This window comes from Aulonocara sp. 'chitande type north' Nkhata Bay, linkage group LG8 (assembly GCF_057382095.1).
Source record: "Aulonocara sp. 'chitande type north' Nkhata Bay isolate Kocher_YH1m ecotype deep benthic linkage group LG8, A_spYH_male_GT1.1, whole genome shotgun sequence".
Classification (NCBI taxonomy): Eukaryota; Metazoa; Chordata; class Actinopteri; order Cichliformes; family Cichlidae; genus Aulonocara; species Aulonocara sp. 'chitande type north' Nkhata Bay.
The window spans coordinates 25,938,758-25,962,396 of NC_141351.1; the positions used below are offsets into that span (position 1 = coordinate 25,938,758).

The 23,639-nt window shown below is 44.9% G+C and overlaps 1 protein-coding gene and 1 long non-coding RNA gene across 3 annotated transcripts in view; one reads left to right on the forward strand and one right to left on the reverse strand.

The window, feature by feature from the left end:
* LOC147324091 (glutamate receptor ionotropic, delta-1-like) overlaps positions 1-5,260 on the forward strand; it is a 599,369-nt gene extending 594,109 nt beyond the window's left edge. For both annotated transcript variants that reach the window (XM_086304561.1, XM_086304562.1), the window contains one exon: positions 4,752-5,260. In XM_086304561.1, the coding sequence (XP_086160687.1) occupies positions 4,752-5,218 (467 nt within the window). In that variant the 3' untranslated portion in view covers positions 5,219-5,260. The remainder of the gene's footprint in view (positions 1-4,751) is intronic.
* LOC147324093 (uncharacterized) lies at positions 1,998-16,364 on the reverse strand. Its single transcript, XR_015130809.1, has 2 exons — positions 15,712-16,364; positions 1,998-2,459 (listed from the first exon to the last, which is right to left on the reverse strand). It is a non-coding gene; the product is annotated as an uncharacterized LOC147324093 (long non-coding RNA).
* Between the last annotated feature and the right edge of the window lie 7,275 nt (positions 16,365-23,639).

A 23,639-nucleotide genomic window follows, 5' to 3' on the forward strand; every position in this document is an offset into this window, starting at 1 on the left:
TTTTTGTTTTTCACAGGCAAAGTCTTTTTGATCGTACCTTCTGTTTCTCCGTCTGAATCAGCTCAAAGTAGCTGCTGTGTGAAAGTGGCAGCTGGCAAATTTCCCTGATGGAGCCAGACTGCATTAGAAAAAGTCTGACTTTAAGACTTTTGGAGAGCCACTTAGCTAACAGCAAATTAGCTTCACAAAGCCAGACTCCATTTCAGATTTCATTGTAAAAATGATCCAGTCAACTGAAGTGGCAGCTGGAGCCTGAAGCGTTCAATCTGAACAGTGTGGCGTTCACATGTGATGTCACTCGCCGTGAACCCGGCGATCTCCTTGAAAAAATGTTGCACCTGCGCCTGGATCGTTTTTCCTCTGCACAGGTTCTGATCGATGCTTTGAGAGCTCTCGGACGTTTTGAAAATAAAGGTCAATAACAGCTTAAGAAAGTCATGCACTCATCTAAATACTTGTATCAAGACCTTCTGACCTAAGCGTCTGGGTCAGCAGCACTTTATTGATTAAGATGTCCATCGATCGACTGAAAACCACAATGACGAACGCAGAAAATATGGTTTTGCTTTGCCATGCCGAATCTAAATTGAAAGATTTGCCTCACTTGACCTTTCATCTTATGGTGTCAGTAGCTGGTAATAAAGTTTTGACCTATCGGTTATTGCTCGTTTCTAAGCCTAAAATAAGACAGCGAGATGATTAAGACTGTAGATGATTGCTAACTGCGGCTTTACCGAGTGTGCTTATCTGGAGGCTTTGACCACGTTGTGGATTCAACGATTAAATGAAGACACAGAAATGTTGTTCTGAATTTTATTGCACGCGTGATGAATATTATTACCTGCTTCCTGAGGACTGCATGCCGTGTGTCATGTTTCCAGACGTCTGTGGCTTTTGTTCAGCATTTCTGTGTTTGTTATTTAAGTGATGACCGAGCAAATTTAACTCTTTCATTAAAAAACTGACTGTTTTTGAAAATCAGTATTGCAGTAAAACAGGATTCTCCTCCATTTAAACGCGCTTGGTGATGCTGGCTGGTCAGCAGGAGGACTAACTGCAGTTGGTGGTAAAGAGCAAACCAACGATACCTTTAAACCACACCTGGAAAGCTGGCAGGAAACCTCCGGGTCTCAAGTCCTACACGAAGGATTATTTTGGTCTTCGTCTCTTTGCCACATAAAATTCCTCAAACCTGCTGAAACATGGACTGTTTTTGGCACCTACACAGAACTGTCGTAGAACTGATGGGAAACACGTGTTGGGAAGATGTCGGGCTACTTTGTGCTCATTGACTTTTCTAGAAGTTTCTAGAAGTCTGCTGGAGAGATGAACTCATCTAGTGTTTGTTGATGGTGCGAGAGACGCTGGTCCAACGTTTACTCCAAATTCTTCCACAGACATTTAGCTGGACTGAGATGAAGTGACAGCATTATTAACATGATTGTCACCCTCAGCCCTCGTGTGGCGGTTCCCTCTAAGCAGGACCATGGCACAAAAAGAGCCCCTCACGAATAATCAAAAATCCAAAGGCTTGTTTGGGCTCCAGCAAGCGCACAGATCCGTCAGTCAGCTGCGGCTTTTAAAACGCGTCACTATACTATCGAGATTTGGTTGAAAACTGAAAGGTGACAACACTTTTCCAGGATTTTGGAAAGATATTGGAAAAATGATTCTTAAGACGAAAAGAAAGACTCTTGCACAAAGTCCTGCAAGAAGACATCTGGTCCTATCAGAGTGAAGATCACGGCCCTCTGCCTGGACCTCAGTGGCTACTTTCAAGTCACAAAGGATGAATAAAGTTTTGTAGATTTTGGTCATTCTACGTTTAAGAAAGAAGATTACCCAGGGTACAACCCTCACCAGGCCCAAAACTGGCCAATGAGCATGCAGCTGGACAGTCGAGTGCTCTTGAAGAACGCTGAGATGGCAACAATGAAAACACTAGGATACAGTTTCACGCGTTGCTGCTAATTTAAAAACAGAAATGCAAACACACGTTCTTGTCTTTTATCTTTTTTATTGCGCTTGATTGGCAGTTCTGACCAACTTACACAGTCAAGTATTACCTACTATATAAAAGTGTACGCGGCGTCTAAATGGAAATGATTCTCCTTTGCTGATCTTATTCATAATAAGCCTCTGGACAGTGAAAACATATCCTCGTAAGAAGCTGCTGGTCAGAGGTGCAGAGGTGTTCAGGAGGAAGAGATGTGCTTTCACTGTTCAACTAAATTTTGAGTTGAAATGACTTCCTTATACAACCAGAAAAGACAACTTTGACCTTTCATCTTTCCACCAAATCTCAACATCTAGCAAAGTTCTCCTCAGCTGGGTTGGATGTAGAGACACAGTCGATGGTGACCTTTGGTTAATAAGACGTTATCAGATGGAAGATGTCGGTGTTAGAGGCGATCGCCGTGCAGAACAGCCTTCGCTCATCTTCGCAGGGCCACTTGAATCTAAAATGAACCAGAAACAATCAGTAACTGTTCTTATCGCACTTGAGCACAACCCACTCGACAGTCACAGTATTTGCAAAGTAGCAGGAAGCAGAGTGATTTAAAAGGCCCCCCAGTGGGAGCACTCACTAAAAGAGCTGTTTGTTTCCCAAATTAATGGAGACTTTCAGACGGCTGTTCTTCCTCTGCACTTACTTCACCAGCCTGCCTTTAACGACCGGCTGAGGTTTAATCCCTGGCATTTATTTATTTAGGCTAGCTGCCAGTTTGAAAACATATTTTAATGAGGCGCTGGTCGGCTGAAACAATAACCTGAACTGAGATGTTTTAATTGGCTTTGAGAGGAGCTCTCAGAGGCTGGAGTGGGATCATTCAAAGCAAACACGCTGCATGTTCGTGTGTTGCTTAAAGGTTGGAACAAAGGTACACGATTAGCCTCGGCGCTGCTCCACCGCAGCGCATCGGGAGGCTTCGCTAGTGTGTTTCCACCAGAAGGGCTCTCTGCACCACTCTACATGAAGAAATGTTCATCTGCACGGCTCACACTTTACTTTAAATGACTCCGAGACAAACTTCTCCCTTGTTTTTTTCATTTTAAGTCTTCATCCTGCTAACTAAAAGAGCACTGAGGTCAGGTCCTGGGTAGATTTGGTGACACAGAGTGTCGATTGGCCAACAGGAGCATCTGAGAAAATGAAGCTTTGGTTCATTTAATCTACGAGCAAGAAGAAAAGATTGTGTGTGATTAGGAGTGCGTGTAATCGGCAGGTCACCAACGTACGAGCAGGCGGCGTCCTTCAGCTTCTCAGTCAGATCGACACCACCACCAAACACCGCGTGAACTCGAGTGCTCTGCAGAGAACCGGCCCTCACACAGCACTCACTGTTTGCAGTTAAAGCCAGCTGCTGGATTGCTAGTTTAACATTTTTAACATTAGCAGTCTGAGACTGCATCCTTTCACCTGACTGAAAATTCACTTTGTGTCATGCATCCAGTCCCTGGATCCAGAATACGGTCTGATTGTGCTCCGAACGTGTCGTAGCTGTAAAGCTTCTCAAATGTCTTTTGTCTGAGCTCATAAAATCTCTCATAATTTAACAAAGCTGCCCAGAACGTTTTGAACAGTCACATGATCTGTTTATCAGTGGAATAAAATCATGAACAGCGATTTTCAGTCCATGCCAGTAGTAATCCCAACAGTGTGACAGTAAAACAAACTCGAAATGATCAAACCTGCGGGGGTGGGGTAGTTGCATGCCTTCTGTATTATGTGCTGCTAACACTGCACCATGACTGAATATGTATGTGGTATTAATCTGTAATGTGTCGTGTGCATTGTGTTGAGTGTCGCCGGTGTCACTGTGAGTTCCTGGGACTAATCTCACTGTGTTTCTGGACTGAAGCGAGCCCGATGCTGGAGCCAGGCTGCGTTCAGGAATGTTAGCTGCTTTGCTGTAAAGCGATTGGCCGCTTTAAGACCCTCTCCTAAAACATCATCCGGCCGGGCTGCAGCAGTCGCACGCGGACGTGTCGAGAATCTGGCCTCAGATTCAAAGCCTCGCTTTCACTATGCGAATCACGCCTCCTTCCTCCCGCACGCCCCTCGTCCTTTACCTTCCCCTGACGAGTGTACTAAAGCAGACCTGCGGTTCAACAGGGAAACACTCGGGTGTCTATTAATACCTAACAAGTATGCATGTCTGCAGTCAGCAGGAGATGCATCGTCAGCCAGTGTGGCGATTAAATTATTCTGCTAGGAAACCAATTCTCTGATCCTCCTGTGACGAGCGTAGCAGCTCCGAGGGCGGCGAGGGCAGAGAAAGCACAAACATAGCTTCAGTTTATGAATCTAAAATTGATCTCAGATGTGATTCATGACAATCTCGACATAGTCAAGCCTCCAACAGCTCTGCAGCACACGACAGTCAGCTTGGCTCCAGGGTCGGTTTCCTCCATACATCAAGCCTTTACTGCTCACTGGCCAAGTTTGATTTCAAGTTGCACATTCAGATTGGTTTCTGTGGCCTCAGTTTCCACTGGGCTCTTCAAACCAGACTACAAAATGAAACCGGGCCAGTCTATCAGCTGGATCGCTGATAGAAGCTCGTCAGTTAAAAAAAACCCCCATATCAGATTGAGAATGCATGGAGCACACGCTGACCTGAATCAGTCTGAGAAATCGGCCCATCGCCAATCTCAGCCTCTGTGTCCCTCCCTCCCTCTCTCCCTCCCCCTGTCTCTCCACTGTCCTCCTCCATCCCCACCCCACCGCCCCACTCCTCAACTTATAGGACAAGGAGGTGAATCTGGAACAGGTGCATCGTCGTATGAACAGTCTTTTGGACGAGGACTTGGCCCACAAGCAGATCCCCGGCCCCTCTATCGAGATCTCTGCGCTGGACATCGGCAGCATGCAGCCCAGCCAGGCCTCTCTGGTCCCGGGCCCGGAGTCCAGGCGGGACTACCCGCCCTCGGGCCTCGCTGTGACCACCTTCCTCCCCGGGGAGGGGGGACCACCTCCTCCTCTTCCCCATCCTCACCATGGGGGGACCCTAGGCAGGACGCTACCCCCATCCCAGGGCCCTGGCAGCAGCACGTTGCCCCCGCACCACCCGCTCAGCAGCACCAACCTCAGCGGCACCATGCAGTGCAAACACAGGGCACCCAACGGGGGGCTCTTCCGGCAGAGCCCTGGCAAGACACCCATGCCAATGTCCTACCAGGCAGTCTCCGCAGGACCCATACCCGAAGCCATTGAGGCCACCCACAGTACATCGATATAAGATCGGAGGGGTAAAAGGGGGGCGGTGGGTGGGAGGGAGGCTGCTCTCTGGACCTGGGTCCAGGTTCGGATGCGAGGCGGGTTGGGGAACCCTAGAGGAAAATTATTATAGAGGAAAAAAACATATATGTACAAAGTAAAAAGATTTTGTATCTCACTATCTGTTCAGAAACACACACACGAAAAATCTAACAAAAAACAACAAAAAGCGGGCGGCGGGCTGGAGGGTGTAATTTTTCTCGTGTACATATCTGTAAATACCAAGAGAACGAAGTGAGGTTAAAGTGTATTTTGAATATTCTCAATTTTTGAAGTTGAGTTATAAAAACAAACAAAATGAGATAAAAAAAAATATAAACATTGATGAAAAAGTTATGACTGTTTGAATGGCTTTGTAAATTTTGTTCAATTAAACAATGACGCGAAATTCATTGTGATTGTTTTCTAAGTGCCGAAATTAAACGATGTCTTTCCACAACTCATTGATGTAAACGACTACCCATGATGCACCGCTGTAGGGACATTTTTAGTGGTGGACACCTACTGTTATGCACCTCTGTACCAACCCTATATATATCTTCAGCATCGGACAAAAAAAAATCACTCTTTGTTTTTTCCCCATTTGTATTAAATATATAATATACATAGTTTTTTCCAAGCAAAAGTCTACATTCTTTTCTTACGTTGACTGTAAATGATGTTCATTCAAACACTGAGGGGGAACAAGCGGGTTTTTATTGGGTTCATATTTTACACACAGCTCAATGGTTTGTTTTTATAGCGAGTTTTTATTTGGCGTCAGTACTGTCCAGGTGAGAGTCTGTTTGTGACGAGCAAATGAGCGAAGAAGAGTACGTACGGCTGCGAGCGCACCGACCGCTGTCTTTAGGTCAAACGATGATGCAGTCATGCAAGCCTGGCCTCTTTGTGGAACACGACAGGGTGTAGAACGCGGTACAGGTCTTAGTCTTAAAGTCAAATATCATATTTTTGAACTGTAAATGCAGTCGCGCGTTCGACGTGATGAAATCTCCCAACAGTTTCTGTAGTCCCGTTTAACCACTTACTACAAAAACCTTTTCTGGGTCACGTTAAAGCTTCAAAATTACGAGAATTGCTTCTGTATTTTAAGCTGTGGAAAGAAATGAACATGTTTAGGGTTGGATGAACCACAGACCTTTAGACATCAAACAGAAACCAACCCGACTTCGAGATGAGGAAATCAGGAACACAAAAACACTTGTTCTGGGTTTCAGAGAGATGCTTGCACCTTCTAAATGATGAATAGTTTTAGAGTTCGTCTTCTTCATCGCACCACCAGCAAACCAGTGAAAATCAGTTACAGTCTTTTTCTATGAAACTCTGTCCAGATGCTTTTAGACTAATGAAAAGTTGGCACCAATTTAAAACAAGTACTGGCATGCTTCCCAACTCTGAGACAGACCCTCTTGTTAGCCAAATATATACAAAAAACCAGAAACGGTCCAGAGTATCAGCCAGCCTGGTATTCATTTTATTTGATATTTTTGAGCTTCTGTTTGTATTTGAAGGAAGTGTCAGATTCAAATTGGTGCCAGAACGATTGATGGTTATTAATTTATTCAAACAAACTTCGACAACAGTCGAAGTCTGAAAGTCTGAAATTACAGACCTGAAACACAAGAAAAGTTGTGACAGATCAAACGTATTCGCCTTTCCATCCTTACTCTTACTAACCGCTCCCACAGAGTTCCTAAAGGAGGGCCGACACTTTTGTTTTCAGGCAGTCGTAATGCTTCGTTTGTGGCCAAATATCGAAGCTCGGCCGAGTTCCAACAGCGGTCGGTGTGAACGCAGCCTTAACCTTAAGAAAAAATATAAAGGTACTAAATATATATGTCTTTAATTTTTATACTCGAGAATTTTACGTCACGCTCTCGTACGCAAGTTTCGTCTTGCAAAGCAGTGCAGTTATTCTAACGAGGAGTGAGAGAGTGACTCAGAGAGGCATCGTATTTCCACAAGTCATTCCTAATGAGATCCATTATCACCTGCAGGGATGACAGAGGGCGTCATTACCCAAAGTGCAGACAGAGGCTCATGATGATGGCCGTTCTGCAGGTGCCATACCTCAACTGCTTGTAAAACAGAGGGAAGTTAAATATATTTGCTAAACACTGGATAGTATTTTCTCTATAGGATACTGTGAGAGGAACATTTATGGTAAAAGTATTTAACAACAGAAATATATAAAACGACCATATCACCCCCACCTTTTTGCTTTTACAAGCACGGTTAACGTGCATCTATGGGCCTAATGACTGTCGACTTCATTTACATTAGCCTGACGCTGGCTGTTCGGATCTATGTTGATCACACACAGTTTTCAGGACATTAGCAGCAAAACGCAGACCCGCTCATCTCTCCATTTATAGAACGTGTACGTGGGCAGAGGAAACTGAGGAACCTTAACTTGTCAGAATGAAGAGCTTTAGTTCCAAAACTGTAGATCGGACATCGAATCTTGTGTTGTTGGTAGGTTTGTGGTTGTTGGACAGGCGGCAGATTAACTCGTTCCTTAAACTACAGACACGAGCGTTCTGTGGAGGTTTTACTGTCCGGTTCTGTCGCACAGCACTTCTTCCACACTGGGGAAACCCAGACTGAAAGATTTTTAAGTGTCCATATCATGTATGTCCACTCTATTCTTACAGACAGACAGTCAGACAGCAGAAATACTGGAGCTGAAGCCTTCTAACAGCGAGTTGTTTTTGGGCAGTCCCTTAGAAAAGATGACCAGGGGTGGGGAACTCCAGGCCTCGAGGGCCGGTGTCCTGCAGGTTTTAGATTTCATCCTGGGTCAACACACCTGACTCAGATGATTAGTTCATTATCAGGCCTCTGGAGAACTTCAAGACATGTTGAGGAGGTCATTTAGCCATTTGAATCAGCTGTGATGGATCAAGGACACATCTAAACCCTGCAGGACACCGGCCCTCGAAGCCTGGAGTGAAGTAGATGATGCTTTTATCACTGTGTGCAGAGCAAGCACACTCCCTAATGTCTCCTTAAGGGTGCCCCCCAACGGCAGCAGTCTCCATCATATTAAGCTCAACTCTGAAGTTTCTGCAAATGAAAAAAATCCTTCAGAGCTTTTTGCTTTTCAAGCAAACAATTTGACACCAGAATAATAAAAACATTCTTTATTAATTCAGATAGGTTTGCTACTAAACCACAACACATCCAACAATTACAACCCGAGGAAAAAATGTGACCTCGTAAACTCTTGGAAACATCCCCAACAAAGCCTATTTGTCCAGTATTTTTCAGTGTTCACACCGAGGTGTTGACCCAGATCAAAATTTAGAAAAACGGTCCAGAACAAATCTGATCTACGTCCTCGATACCACCGGAAACCCCAGTATGGGTCCACTGCCCAAAAGCCAAAGCTGTTGAACCACCTGTTCAACAGCTTTAATGTTGTGGCTGATTGAATCCAGTGGTCTGTTAAAGACTCAACCACAAAACACAAAGATTTAGGAATAAATTCTTCCAACACCAATGACAAGCTGATGTACTTCTTTGTTTCGCACCATGCAAAAACATGTTATGGCTCTTATCAATGACAGGTTAAAGGTAACATTTACAGTTTGTCCCCGACTACGCATACACGCAGTACCGCTCTCACGTAACACCTTAGAGTGTGGATAAAATACTTGGTTCTGTTGCTGTTCATTCATGCTCCTAATTCTTGATCACTTGAGAAATGTAACTGTAAAAGCACTGTGCCGAATCACTCAGATCATAGGACCAAGGTTTGTTTTTCATAGCTGTATTAAATCTGAGTCATTGAACTGGGAAGAAAAAGTTTAACGTGTGACTGTGAAGATTTACGTTGTTGCCAAGCAGAAATGTTCATTATTCAGTTTCACCATGATTCTGTTAGAGCTCTGCTGAAACGCTAATGTTCTGTGTCTGTGTGAAAACCAATTCTCCGGTGACACCAAGTAAAACCTGCCATGTGTTTCATCCTGTGCGTAAACGGACACGCAGAAACGTGACGGTCCTCGACTCTGACGCAGCTCCCATCTGAACACACTCTATATGGATGTTTTCTTACTGTGTCAGTAGTTGCTTCTCTGTCGTGAACCAACTTGCTTTTTGCACTGTGCTCCACCACGTGACGGACGGACAGAGCGAGGTTACGATTGGTCAGCAATGAGGAAGTGACCGGGAGGGCGGGGCGATAAGGGCCTACGTGTGTCCTGTTTATGTTCGAACTCCAACACCCCGACAGAGGATGAAAACATGAACTGTCAGAGCATACAGACTGTCACAGTACATCTAAGGGAGACCCTTATTTTATTTATGAATATGCTGCTTGGAGTTTCTTAAACTTTAATAAAGAAATATGGTTTACAAATCTGTTTCTGATATGTGTCACTGACAACACGTCTCTTCTACTTAATGCAAACTGTTACCGTGATATTGTCAAGAAGCAGCAACCTCCGAGGGTAAACTGTGCCAAAAGCAGCACTTCCTCTAATATCCAAAAGAATCAGTCCTCGTAGACTCGTATATTATAATGTCTGTTTGCCGAGTGCAGTTCCAGTGATTTATTGGCATGGCCCTGATCACTGCCACTGATTAACGGGTATCTGTGTCTGCTCGTTGTACCCATACCTTGTTAGTGTTAGGCCGCAGTCACACAGGCCTATAGATCGGTCAGGGACTCCATGGTAACCACCAGTTGCTGGGTAAAAATGTGTGACTATTTGGCGAGTGTTTTCAGGAGGTTGTTTGCTGTTGTTAAATGTGCTGCACTGCTTTGGTTGCTCACAGATTGCTGCTGTCCTCAGTAGTCTGCAAATGGTCTGCAAACATGTGACAACTACTTACCAACCAACTGTGAAAATGTGAAGAGTGCGACTGGAAGCAGAGACTGTTTGCCTTCAAAGTAAAAGCAGTAAGGCATGACTTTTACTTTGAAGACAAATGGTCTCAGTTTCTGGTGTGCTTTGACTTTTTCACTGCTGCTTGGTGGTTGGAGAGTGTTAGCAGACCGGTTGGTATCTGCTTGTGTATCTATCCCACTTATCGGTTCCACTTGCACCACAATCGTGTGATTTGAGTTTGTGTGCTGGAGGAGGAAAAAGCGGCGCGGTCTACAGTGGATATGGACGTTACCGTTATATCTGTCACATGAAAAGGTCGAGAGCACGATGGACAGAAACAGCTGCATTATGCTGCTAACACAACTTCAGCTGTGCGCAAGCATCTGCACAGACAGCATGCTAACGCTAAGCTAGCCACAAACCCAGAGTGGAAGCTGAGCGAGTGCCGACGCCAGAAGCCAGACCCTGAACTTCAACAGGTAACAAACCGATGAGCAGTCAGGCTGGAGCCGCCGTTTCTACCTGTTCATGTTTCTAAAGCAGAATCACCATGGCAATGGCTTCAGAGTGTCTTTATGCTGTGTTTTCATCTTTGTGTGTGTCCTCATTATGATAGAGGTTTGTGTTGTGTGTGTGATGTAGCCTGTAGGTTTATACTGTTAACTGGTAACGATGAGACTGTTTCAGGTCATTTTACAGAGAAATGCAAATACATTCTCCTTGGAGTAATTAAGTACTGAACTGCATTACTTTTAAGAAAGTGTTATGTGTAATGTGTGTAAGCAGCCAAAACAGTCCTGAAACTAATGGTATCTTTTATATACTTTACTCTGACACTTACACCAGCAAACTTAAACTCTGAACCATCTCATTTTCTTTCAAAGCAATCAGCAGGTAACACTTTTCCTTGTTAATTTAAATTCCCCCCAAATTGCATAAAAGTGGCCGTCAGTATCCAAGGTGACATCTTCAAATGTGCAACCAGGACCCTAAAGTCCAAATCAGCTGTTTCCCGTCATGTAGCAAATCATCATGTTTGACAAGTGGAACCAAAAGGTCTGACATGTTTATGTCATAATTCAATGTCAGCCATGCATTTTGTGTTCTGTGAGTGCCTCGGTGTGTCCCAGCTGCTAAGATGAAGTAAAACTGAACACCAGCATTTCCAACATCAGCTCTGAATGCGTCTCTTTGTCCTCGACTGCAGACTGAACTGAAAATGATTGGGTTTGTAACTGTTAACTGAATCAAAATAAATGCATCATGTTTAGCTGTGACAAATTCTGAGATTATATTTTGTATAATGTCTAAAGAAACAGAAGGAAAGTAAAATAAACCAGGCCTCTCAGTAGTCTGTGTGTACACTCGGCTCAAGGTTGGAGCTTTTTCTCAGTTCTCCACTGATTTTCATGAAATTGAGTTTGGTGATTGGTGCTGGAAACAAATCTGTCCTGTGCCTGTGGCTGTGGTGGAGGAGGTCGAAGAGCACCGGGAGACAACTTTCAATAAAGCCATCAACAAAGACTTCCAACAAAATCAGCAGGTTTGTTCGAAACTAGCTTTTTACGTTTGAGGCAAATCAAGAGGCTGAAAACACCAGGCGCACACAGATTTAACAAACAACCACTTTCCTCGGGTCCTGATGCCAGAAAATCTACATTGTTGTCACCTGTTGGTGTCACATGCTGCATGCATTTTGACATTAGTATATTAGAGGCCACAGAGATTACAGGTTTTTGTCCTGTCACTGCTGCTATAACATGCTGGGATTCGTGCTGCTGTCAAAGGCACCTTGTGTCCAACTGAGATAAAGCAACATTACCTGATACCCAGACAATTACTCATCGAATAAAATTGGACTAAAATACAGCTACAAGATCAAACTTTCCTTTTTGCTAATGGGGGATTCCCATGATGCACTGGGTGTTTCTTCTTCACTCACTATGTGTTAACAGACCTCTCTGCATTGAATCATATCTGTTATTAACCTCTGTCTCTCTTCCACAGCATGTCTTTATCCTGTCTTCCTTCTCTCACCCCAACCAATCACAGCAGATGGCCCCGCCCCTCCCTGAGCCTGGTTCTGCCGGAGGTTTCTTCCTGGTAAAAGGGAGTTTTTCCTTCCTACTGTCACCAAAGTGCTTGCTCATAGGGGGTCATAAGATTTTGGGGGTTTTCTCTGTTATATTTTAGGGTCTGTACCTCACAATGTAAAGACTGTTTTTATGATTTGGTGCTAAAAATGAAAATGAATTGAAAATGAACCAAATTGTTCATAAAGTAACTGATACATTCTGACCTCGCAGGTTTGGGTTTTAAAGCTTTGTGCAGCACTGACTGGGAGGTAGAAGAGGCCAACAGGTGGTATCGGTTAAAAACCAGTCATGACGTGGGGGTATTTGTGAGTATTAGAAGTGTACACATCATTTGCGATTTTGTGCCTTGTTGCCCGAGGAGAAAAACATTAAAGATTATTTTTTAATGTTTCTTCAGAAACACTTTCTCCTGGTTTCAGGTAACGGCTGCCCAGCTGCAGCGTGAGAATCCTCTCCAGAGTCCGTGCTTTGATAACAGCAGGACGTCTCTCCGATACAGGGAACCAACCATCTTCTCTGAGAGGTAAACGCCACTAACACGTTAAAAATTCCCCTTAAAGTCTCCGTGCACGTCAAACATTTACAAACTCATAATAGAAATGTTTTGGTGTTTAAAAGCTAAAATGACTGCAGTCGAAGCTACAAGGTCTCTGGATCTGCCAGCGTTTAATGAGATATTGGTCCGCACACGTTCTCCTCATCTCCAGTTCAAATGTGATCAATGACTCTGCTTATGACGCCAAACACATCATTTCATGTGTGATCTGTTGCCAGATTTTTCAGCTTTTCTCTTTAAATATCACACCGAACTGAACATTTTGGTGTCATATCCAAAGATATGATCTCCGAAACACTAATTTAAAAAACTCACCTGCGTCTGATCAGAGACGTCACGCTCCACTGCCAGACAAAAGGAAAAATGTCACCAGGAAGTCTGAAATCTTTGGGGGTTTAAATTTGGAGTTAAACAGACAGGACATTTTATTTGGGCAAAGGGAACGACGCCAGGAGGGACGTGAAGCTGGACAAGTTGTTCACCAAGAGAAAGCAGATGGGCGGACTTTAATTTGTCTCACACTGTGTGCCTGTAAGCTGTTTTTAAGGGGAGATTATTTCATCTAAGGCTAATCCTTCCAATCAACACCATTTTCAGTGTTAGTCGGTCCCTGGAGCCATTTAATGCTTTTCACTCCAAGCAACCTGAAAATGTAGCACTTGCTCTGAGTCTGTTTTCAACAACCTGGAGATCAGCCTCATCCACACTGCTCACAGCTTTGAAACAACTTTACTTTTTCTGTTGTTTTGATTTTCTCTGAGCCCCCCCCTCCCTCCCATAAATACATGCAGAGGGATTTGAGATCCTTTAAACTGTGGTTGTTCCAACCTCCTCTCTCGCCACATTAGAAGTCTTTTCTTACCGGTTTGATCGGATATCTTCAGGAATCATCCTTCAGGGTTTTGAGATCATGTTTATTCTCAGATACTTTCATCTAAGCTGGCTGCATTTCAGAAACACACACTGCTGTTCAAACTGTTTGTGAGGGGCACCCAATCAGAAGAAAATTACCTTAAAGTGGGAGGAGCTTAAGCAGCTTGTTTCAGGCATTGTGTACTTAAAGCAAAGTGTGTCTTTAAACCAAAACAACCAGTTTTGTGACTTAAACCTGAGAAAACAACGAGGAGTAAAATACTAAGTAAAAAGTAAACAATGCCAGTGTAGCTACAACTCTGAGTTAGTTACCGTGGTAACAAACCATGTTTCTCTCAGACTCCTCCCAGCAGTGTGTGCTGCTGAATGACGCTCAGACGTGATCAAGCCTGGATCCAGTTCAGATCCAGTCTGGGTCTGTTTCGGATCTGCCCACAGTGGTTTATTTACTCCATGATCCATATTCCTTATTCAAAGTCCATCCAAGTTATTCTCAGAAAGCTGCCCTGTGTTTTCTCACTTCCATGTTAAACTGTAAAACTAGAAAGTTAAAACTAGTTGCTGTGAGAGAAACTGCAGCAGGGAACAGTACTGTTCTTCGGCAGCACACATTGCCGCTGCGTCTGAATGAATGTAAGGTGACGTTGCTCGTGTTTTACAGCCCTGGCATATTCTGTAAGGTAAAATAACATCACTGGTTCATAAGTAACAGTGAGCCAGTGAGCAGAGGAGACATTTCTGTGGATCCTCGAGCCTCCCCCTCCCTCTCTCTGCTGCATCCAGCCGTCAGTGCGCCTGGCAGAAAACATCCTCTGCTCTGTCAATTAGGGGGAAGATTTAGTCGGATGCACCGCGAGGAATATTTAAACCGACACACCGGGATGTGCGGGATGTCAGCTGTCCCCTGGCTTTTAATGTTGGCTCTGCAGCACGTTTAGCTGTCACCACGGCGACTGTCGGGGTAGACAGTCGACTTGACTAAATGGTTACATGTGCCACCTGCTCTGACGAGCCGGCAGATGGAATATCTGATTTTTCACGGGCGAGGTGCCTCGCTGGCGTCGTGTTTCGCTGAGCAGTCGGACATGTGACAAAGTGACGGGTACACGAAGTGACGCCAGAGGTGAAAGATGGCTTAGCTGGCTGTTAGCTTTTTTGCTAACTGAATGATAGGTGGATGGATAGATGCAGCGTATCTGTCAAATTCTGCAAATCAAATTTTAAGCCTATAAGAATTCAACAAGGAAAATTTAGCTTTCCTGGCAGAGCAAATGCACAATAAGGCTGAGCAGCAAACGTGATATTAACATGGATTTGTTTCCCCCAAATACTGACACAACTTTCCAAAGAGCAGGTGGAGGAACTGAGAAACACTTTGCTACATCGCTCCTTCATTTACCAAAGCTCTGCAACTGTTTGAAACCTGAGCAGACAAGCTGCTGTGTTTCTTAAAGATACATTTTCCCATACAGTCACGACTACAGGCAAGCATGACATTGGAATAGATATGCAGGTACGGTGGCCCTGAAAGGTCAAACACACTGCGACTTAAGAAAACACCAGTAAATAGAAAAATACAGCGAAAGCACACAAAACACAACAGAAATAGAAAAAAATACAGTAAAAGCTCACAAAAAGAAAAGAAAACATCTCAGATGACAGCAAAAGTATTTTTGGGAAACAGAAAAGTCACAGAAGTGACATGCTAACAGCTAACAGTAAACAGCTAACAGCAAACTGCTAACAGCTAATAGTAAACAGCTAACTGCTAACAGCTAACAGTAAACAGCAAACTGCTAACAGCTAACAGTAAACAGCTAACAGCAAACTGCTAACAGCTAATAGTAAACAGCTAACTGCTAACAGTAAACAGCAAACTGCTAACAGCTAACAGTAAACAGCTAACAGCAAACTGCTAACAGTAAACAGCCAACAGCAAACTGCTAACAGCTAATAGTAAACTGCTAACAGCAAACTGCTAACAGCAAACTGCTAACAGCTAACAGTAAACAGCTAACAGCAACTGTGTATCTAAGTATCACCTGAATCGTGTCATTAAAACACACATACCTGCATTCTTGAGTGGCATTCTCTGCAGACATGCTCCATCCAGTTGACGGTACAGACCAAAACCCTGTGGTTACAGCCGCTCAATCTCCTGCTGTTGTTTGGTTTCACAATTTTGTCCTTTCATATGTTGCCTTTGTACTAATTTTGATCTAACACATAGTTCTAACTATTTTTATTGACACATTCGATACTTTTTGAGACAGAGGTTCGCCTGTCCACCCGTCCATCCTCGTTATCCGGTTCGGGGATGAAGTTTGTCCCGGCTGTCCTAGAGTGAGAGACGTGGTACAGTCTCTCACAGGACCAACAACCTTTCTTACCCACATTCACCTACAGCCAATTTCGAATCACCAGACAACACAAACCCCGCCCACACACCAAGAAGCTCCAGGTCTGACTCCGCTGGCCGGCTGGGGCCTTTCTGTTTGCAGGTTTGTACAATCATATATAAATTCTTGGCTTGATTTCTTCTCTCCTCCTCACCGAAAGGATCTTTTCACTTTTTCAGTGTCGGTTACACTCAAACCTTTTGCTACCCTGTGGCATAACTCTGCTTAAAAATACAGGATAATCTGCTTTCCTTGTACTACTTAAGTTTCAGAGCACTTAGTGCGTTTGTATGGCACATCCCTCCTCCTCCTCCTCCCCTGCTGCTGAGTTGTGCCTTCTGGATAAAACAGCTCATTACTCACTTTACCTCCAGCAGCTGGAAGAAATAAAAGCCAATATGATTGTGAGAGTCCAGTTGTGCCGGGCAGTTATGGGCCATTATATGGTTACAGGCTGAGCCGCTGTCACACAGGGAGATGGGTCCGTGTGTGTAAATCAAGCGAGGGATGGCGTGAAGCCGTGAGGTTATGTTATCATGGCTGAGCTGTGCACATGAAATACAGGGGAGGGACTCTGAAGCCACACGGGCATGAAATGGAGGCTGCTTCACTGTCATAAATATGCAGATTCACTGAAAGTGCTGCAAACTCCTGCCATCGCTCGGCCACAGCGCACTTACTGAAGACGAGTAGCTCGGGAGGGGAAATAAACCAGCTGGAATTTCTGCTCTGTATTCTCGATATCTGTTTTTCTAAAACAAAAAAGAAATCCCAGAGAATCTCTGAAAAGCCCACGAGGCGGTTTAACAGCAGTTAGCAAAGTTTGGAGGTATTTCCACAATCCTCCATGATTCTTCTGTGCAGCTGGGCTCTGCCTGCAAGGAAAAGACATTCCCACACCCACGACCAGGAGAGCAGCGTGGACACTTCCTGTCTGTGCTGCATTTTCATCATCAACTAAAGGAGGCCATCGGTATGCAAAGTCACTCGTCTTTCAGCATTCACTATTCAGCAGTGAGAGGTGTCGCTGAGACTTATTTAGCAGGTCACCAAGATAACATACTCTGTGCATGAGAAGAATGCGTGGCTGAGTCAAATCAAAGCTTAAATCGAACTTTAAATGTTTTTATATGCTTACTTGTGTGAATGATTGATCTTCTAACACTTTATTAGAACGCTGGTTTGAGTCAAGGAGGCTGTTTAACCTGCAGTCAGCTGAGACTGAAGGAGTCACCTGGATGAATGACGAAACGTTTCTCCCACTGAAAACGTCCAGATGAACAGAATCAACTTTTCGGGGTTCTAATACTTTAAAACATATAAGGTTAATCAGAGTGTGCAAAGTGCAAGTCTTCTATTTCCCCTCTTGAAGAACAAAGTGTTGGCATGGGTCCATCCTGGTGGCACTCTATGTTGTTGCCCCAATAGAAGGAGTTCTAGTAAAGCTGTTCTGTGGCCATAAGCTGTGTGTAGTGACCAACAGAATCAGACTGTTTATAAGCAGAGCAGATGAGCTTCCTCCAGAGGACCCCTGGGACCAGCCTCAGCCTCAGGGAAAGGTTGAAGACTTCTGTCATTTCCAGGGAAATCAGGGGACATCAACACTCCTTCACACTCAAAGGAACCCCTTGAGGTGGTTCATCTGAACATGTTGCCTCCTGAACGGCTCATACATGAGTTGTTTTGGGCATGTCATACCAGAAGGAGTCCCTGGGGAGACCCAGGGGATGCTGGAGAGATTATCGGTGCCCCCACAGGTAATCCTGAAGCCATAGTTGTTCACTTCTGCTCAGACTGCCGCCCCCGTGACGCAGACCCAGATAAACAGCAGATAATCCATGGTTGGATAGACGGACAGTATTTGACACAAGGGAGGAGCACTGGTTTGAACCAATAAGCTTTTAGCTAGCAGGAGTCCCCCTGGGTTCCATAATAGTACCACTGCAGGTCTGCATATATATCAGGATAGTTTTTAGTCTGAGGACAGTTTTTTATGGCTCATCTGCTTCAGTCATGTGTGACATTTAAATTGCAAACTGGAAAGTGTAGCTAGCTAAACAAATATTTTGTTTTCCCTTTTTGTAAAAGGTAGAAATAAGGTTTTTCCCTGCAGAAGAGGAAACATTTGAGCTTTTTATTATTATTTTGCTTTTACTTTTACTGCATCGTGGATACCTGCTCGTTATGAATGCACCTGACCGCGACAAAAATAAATGAGACAGTTTATACCTTTGTGCTTTACATTTTATTACTGGTTATGGAAATGGCATAAATCCCTGTTCTCATCAATTTGTTGCTGCTAAGTGGCCCCACTGGATCCAAACCTGCAAATTAAAACAGGAACTGTGGCAGCAGGAAACAAACACCCCCCGGACTCTAAAATGACTGTTTTTGTCAGTGAAGTCTGGTTAATGGCTTCACTTCGTTCTCAGCACTGCCTGAGTGCAGGTGAAGTGGTGAAAATGTTCTAAAGATAGCTTCCATTTAACCCCATACTGGTTCTTTGAGGGGTTTAGCCGCTGTGCCAGCTGGTGACACCCCACAGAATGAAAGCAGGCTGCAAAAGGTTTTATTTGAAACTTGCAGCAGCTCCTCAGTGAGGAACAATCAGATTTTTAAATGAGTTTAAAAGCAGAGCGTGGTTTTCGGTCTGTGTTGAACATCTTTTTCTTCAGCTGTCAGTCTCCACCTCCCCCCTTCTCTGCTGCTGTATGTGCAGCAGAGCGGCAGCTCAATGTGATGGTTCGAATCACAACCTCACAGCAACAAGCTTTGAATCTGTGTGGAGTTTGCATCTTCTGGTGATTCTTATTCGGCCGTGGGTGGGAATGACCGACTCTGTCCTGTTCTTCCCTGTCCTAGGCTCAAACACAACTCCAGACTGGAATTGTTTGCATTGATGGAGAAAAGCTGTTTGTTTGGTTAAAAGTTCTTTAAAGTCACGACGGATCATCTTCTAGTGAGGTGTTCTTTAAAATTCAGCTCAGTGTCACGTAAGCTTCATTTTTCCACTATCCATCCTTTTTCTTCTACTGATCCATGACTTTCCCCGGTAACATCGGCCAGTTTTTCCTGGGACATCTCCAGGCGCTCCAGGCCCGTTGAGGAAAATGCTTTTAGAGGTAGTTGTTGGTCTAACCAGGGTTTCCTCTGAGTTGGGCGTAGAAAGCATCCTAGTCAAATGCCCAAACTACCTCAGCTTCCTCTGTTCACCTCAGAGGACCAGTAGATCTGCTCTTCAACCACAGACCAGTTCAGCAGTTTGTCAGCAAACTCATACTTGTGGTCACTGCCCAGAGCTCACGGCTGTGGGGGAGGGGCCGAATGTCGACTGAATGATAGACGTGAACGCCTTCGATCGTGTTAACGTGCAGGTTCACAGCAGTGAATCGAGTAATTTAACAACAATTCGTGATTGTTTCGAAGAGTGGATGAAAACAAACTGAAACAAAGAACAAGCAGAATCCACCCTCGATCTCCATCCTCCGTGTACAGTCTTTGCTGCTGCTGCACGCCAAACACCACCTTATCTCCGAGACGCAACAACGGACACGATGGCGGTATTTGACGCCCCTGCAGTGGAGATGGTTTGGCTGCAGGCAGTTAGTTACGGTTTTTCTTCAACGACACTTTGTTCTCAGTAAGATCACTGTCACATCACATGATCACGCGCTCTCATGACACCGTCATATGTTGAGCACTATTGTATTTCACTGGAGTCCTCTGAGTGTATGTATGAGTGTATCGTGTTAATGTTACGATCATATAAGGACAATAAAAGTAACTCTGCTGGTCATTTTTTGATGAAATGCCTTAAAATAACCATAAATTAGATTACATATCTGTCTTTTGCCTGTAACAGGAAGTCGGTTCATCTCCTTCACGTCCCAGCAGATGGTATTTATGTCTGCAGTCAGTTTTAAAGGCTCAGTGAGAAGCAGCTTCTGTAGTGCAACATATTCTTGGATAAATAAAAACATCAATCAAAAAGAACTCAAATATTTTCATCTCAAAGGATCTGATCGTTCATTGAAGCTCTTCTTAACTTGTTTCACATTTTAAGTTAAAAATCACAAAGCTGTGGAAACTTCACGACATCACGATGTTAGTGCGTTTGTGTGTGATGGTGAACGTTTGTCTTTGACTCTCCCACAGACACAAACACAGATGGTTTCTGAACTCCGTGCATCAGTGTTGGCATTGTGGCTGCAGGAGCCACCGTGATTGGACAGGGTGGTGCTAACCAGCGAGCTCTGCTAGCAAGCTTCATCCACATAGGTGTGTATGGCTCACGGGTGATGGACTGTTGGTGTAGTTATTCACACAGGATGCCATATTATTTATCAGAAATGTAAAACACGGTCTTTCTCAGGGACTCCATTTAGCTGAGGTGAAGCCTGTCAGACAGCTTGCAGCTACAACTGCCCGTGTTCCCATCCACCTGTCAGTCAAAGAAGCCACGCCCCTAATAATCCAAACTTTAAAACTGCAAATGAGTGCGTAACAAAAAGCAGAGCTGCAGTTAGGAGGCTCGACCGGGCATTAGAGGAGCTGTGGTGTTCGCTTTCATTTTCCAGCCCCGGAGGCTGCTGCTCGTTCGCTCGTGATCAGCTGCAGTGGAGACCGCCTCGGGGTTGGTGCACGCTCAGTCACTGAATCAGAGGCAACAGGGAAGCTGGTCACTCTCGTTGGAGGATTTGTCCTTTTGTATCTTAAGAGTCACTTGACCTTCGAAACACCCGGTTCTTTGGTGATTCTGCCTCGTTTCAGCATCACGGCCTCTCCGCCCTCACACCATCACACAGACAAACCGACACTCGGCCGGTGTCGATGCCAGAACCCTGATCTGCATCGCTGCGGCTCGGTCTAAGCCTCGTAGCACCTGGATGGTCTCCTAAATCCCATTCTTCAGACGGATTACAGCTTCCAATCCGAGCAAACCTCCTCCAGCCCAACAAATCCTCAAAGGAGACGTTCACTGAACGCCCATGTAACGGCGCCTCATACTGCTACACCCCTGCTGGAGCTGCACAACACCGCCAGGGGAACAAAAAGCAGCCAGATTTTGCTGAATACTGTGATTCTGACAAACCGAGACGCCTGCGGCTGCGTCTGCAGTATTTGTCTCTAAGCTCTGATAAAAGGCCTCAAAGATGAGCTGCAGTTTTGTTATGTAGAGAAGAATAAGAGATTATAGCTGACGGCCAATTTAATTTGCACACAACTGCTTTATGAAGAAGGATGCTTTCCACCCAGGAAACAAAGTGCGATCCTTTGTTATTCTGAAGATAGCAGACATTAATTTGGGCTTGTTTATATCTATATACAGCTGTGCCAAGCTAAGGCATGAATGTGTTTATGAGTCGTCGACCTGTGAGCTTTGGTCTGATGGTGGGAAACAATAAAAAGCATTCACAGGTCGCCAATCTGACGTTCTCACATCGTGGATCCTGTTAAATGACAACGAATCACTGAATAAATGACAGTGGGGTTAATATTTTCAATGCTCCACGTGGATTTAAGATTAGTGCGGTTCACTAAACGGCTGCGGTTCCTGGTTTTCATGGCTCCGACATTTCAAACAGACCAGGCTCAGGGAGGGGCGGGGCCATCTGCTGAGACCGGTTGGGGTTAGGGGAGGAAGCGAGTGAAGGAGAAACACCGAGTGCATTCTGTGTGTCCGTAGAGGAGTGGGCGTCTCCTTGAGGTGATCAGGCAGCTTCCATCACAGCCGTCTGCTTAAATCGCCTCATCGTCAGCATCATCATCCTCACCTCTCACCCCCATGCACAAGCGTGACTCATAATCCTCCGTCAGCCCTCATCTTCCACCATAGGCTGGAGAACTGAAACAAATCTGCCTCTAATGTGTTTCAGCTCTTAACATGTCTCCCTGCTCTCATTAGCGCTCCATGAAACAATCTGTAGCTGTGAGTTTGAGTTAAATGGTTTTGTTTTGGACAAGTTTAGCTGCTTGTTTAGATGACAGGGCTTGTAGCTGCACCGTGGCACTTAATGTTTCAGGCTGATGGGTAATTACAGAGTATTGACTGTATGGTTGCAGAGGGATTACCGGTATCATGTTATTCTTGTCTTATGTCTTTTTGAAGCCATAATAATGGTGAAAACACATCATCAGCTGCACAAGCACATCACTATCAGAACAATCCTTTCTACAACACCGAAGCAGCACACCATTAGCCCTGGCAAAGAAGACAGAAGACGTGACCATATTTAGAGAAGAGCTTTATAATAACCTCATAGGAGCCATATTATTGGTCACACCAGCACAAACGTGGTCCACAGGTCCAGTTCAGGGACTCCAGTCGGCTGAGGCTAGACCTGTTGGCCAAATTCAGTTTCATTCATATAGCACCAAATCACAACAGCAGTCACCTCCAGGTGCTTTATATTGTAAGGTAGAGGCCCTACAATAATGCAGAGAAACCCCAAATTAGACAACCCCCTACAGGCAAGCACTTGGTGACAGTGGGAAGGAAAAACTCCCTTTTAGCAGGAAGCAACCTCCTGCAGGATCAGGCTCAGGGAGGGGCGGGGCCATCTGCTGCGACCGGTTGGGGTTAGGGGAGGAAGTGAGTGAAGAAGAAACACCCGGTGCATCATGGGAATCGCCCAGCAGCCTACACCTATTGCTGCATAACTAAGGGAGGATTCAGGGTCACCTGACTGTATGTTTCATAAAAAAGTTTTAAGCCTAATCTGTAAAAGTCTTACTTGTAAATAACCAGGAAGCAGAAGTAAACCATCAGTCTGAGAGCTCATTAAGATCTTGTATATGATGAAAAAGATTTTCAGAGAAGCCACTGTGGGAGAAAAACGGCCGCAGCCGTCACATCCGTCACTCTGAGCCTCACAAGTCTGCAGATGTAAAAGCTCGAGCAGGATCTACATTAGAGAAAAAGAGGCTGTTGCTTCTAACACTCACACACATTTCAGAGAGCTCAGTCTGTGTGTTTCTGCTCATGTTCCTATCATGCAGCGGCCACAATAACAGACACACGTCTGTTTTTCTTCTCTTCTCGACCGCCTTTGCAATTTTCAGAGTATTCACTCGTGATCACCACGTAGCTTTTGACCACACGCAAAGACGGCGAGGGAGTCGTCTCCGTCTCATTCTGCAGCTTTGTCTCGCTTCTTTCAGCATCGTCTGTTCCACGTGAAGAGCCCCAAACTGTGGGAGTCATCCTGCTCTTTACTCTGCCTTTGTTTTATTCCCGTCTGCCTATCGCGAGCATGAATGCAGCTTGTCCTCTCTTAAACGAGAGGCTGCAGCTGCATCCATCCTCGTCTTACTCCTGAAAACACATCGACAGACTCGACCTGTGCCTCTGTGCAGTGCCTCCCTTCATTAATCTCTATATCTATTTATTACTGACGCTCCTTCTGTACATACTGTACATGCATCAGCACGCCCCCTCCCACCGCTCCTGCTGACCGAGCTCTCATATAAAGACTCCAGCAGGTAGTTGCGTAGTAACAGGGCGAAGCACCGTGGTTAGTCTGAGTGAGTGGGCTGAGCGGCTCACGGCCTCATCTCTGCCTCTTAGAGGAGAGCAGAGCTCGGCGACAGCACGTGCAG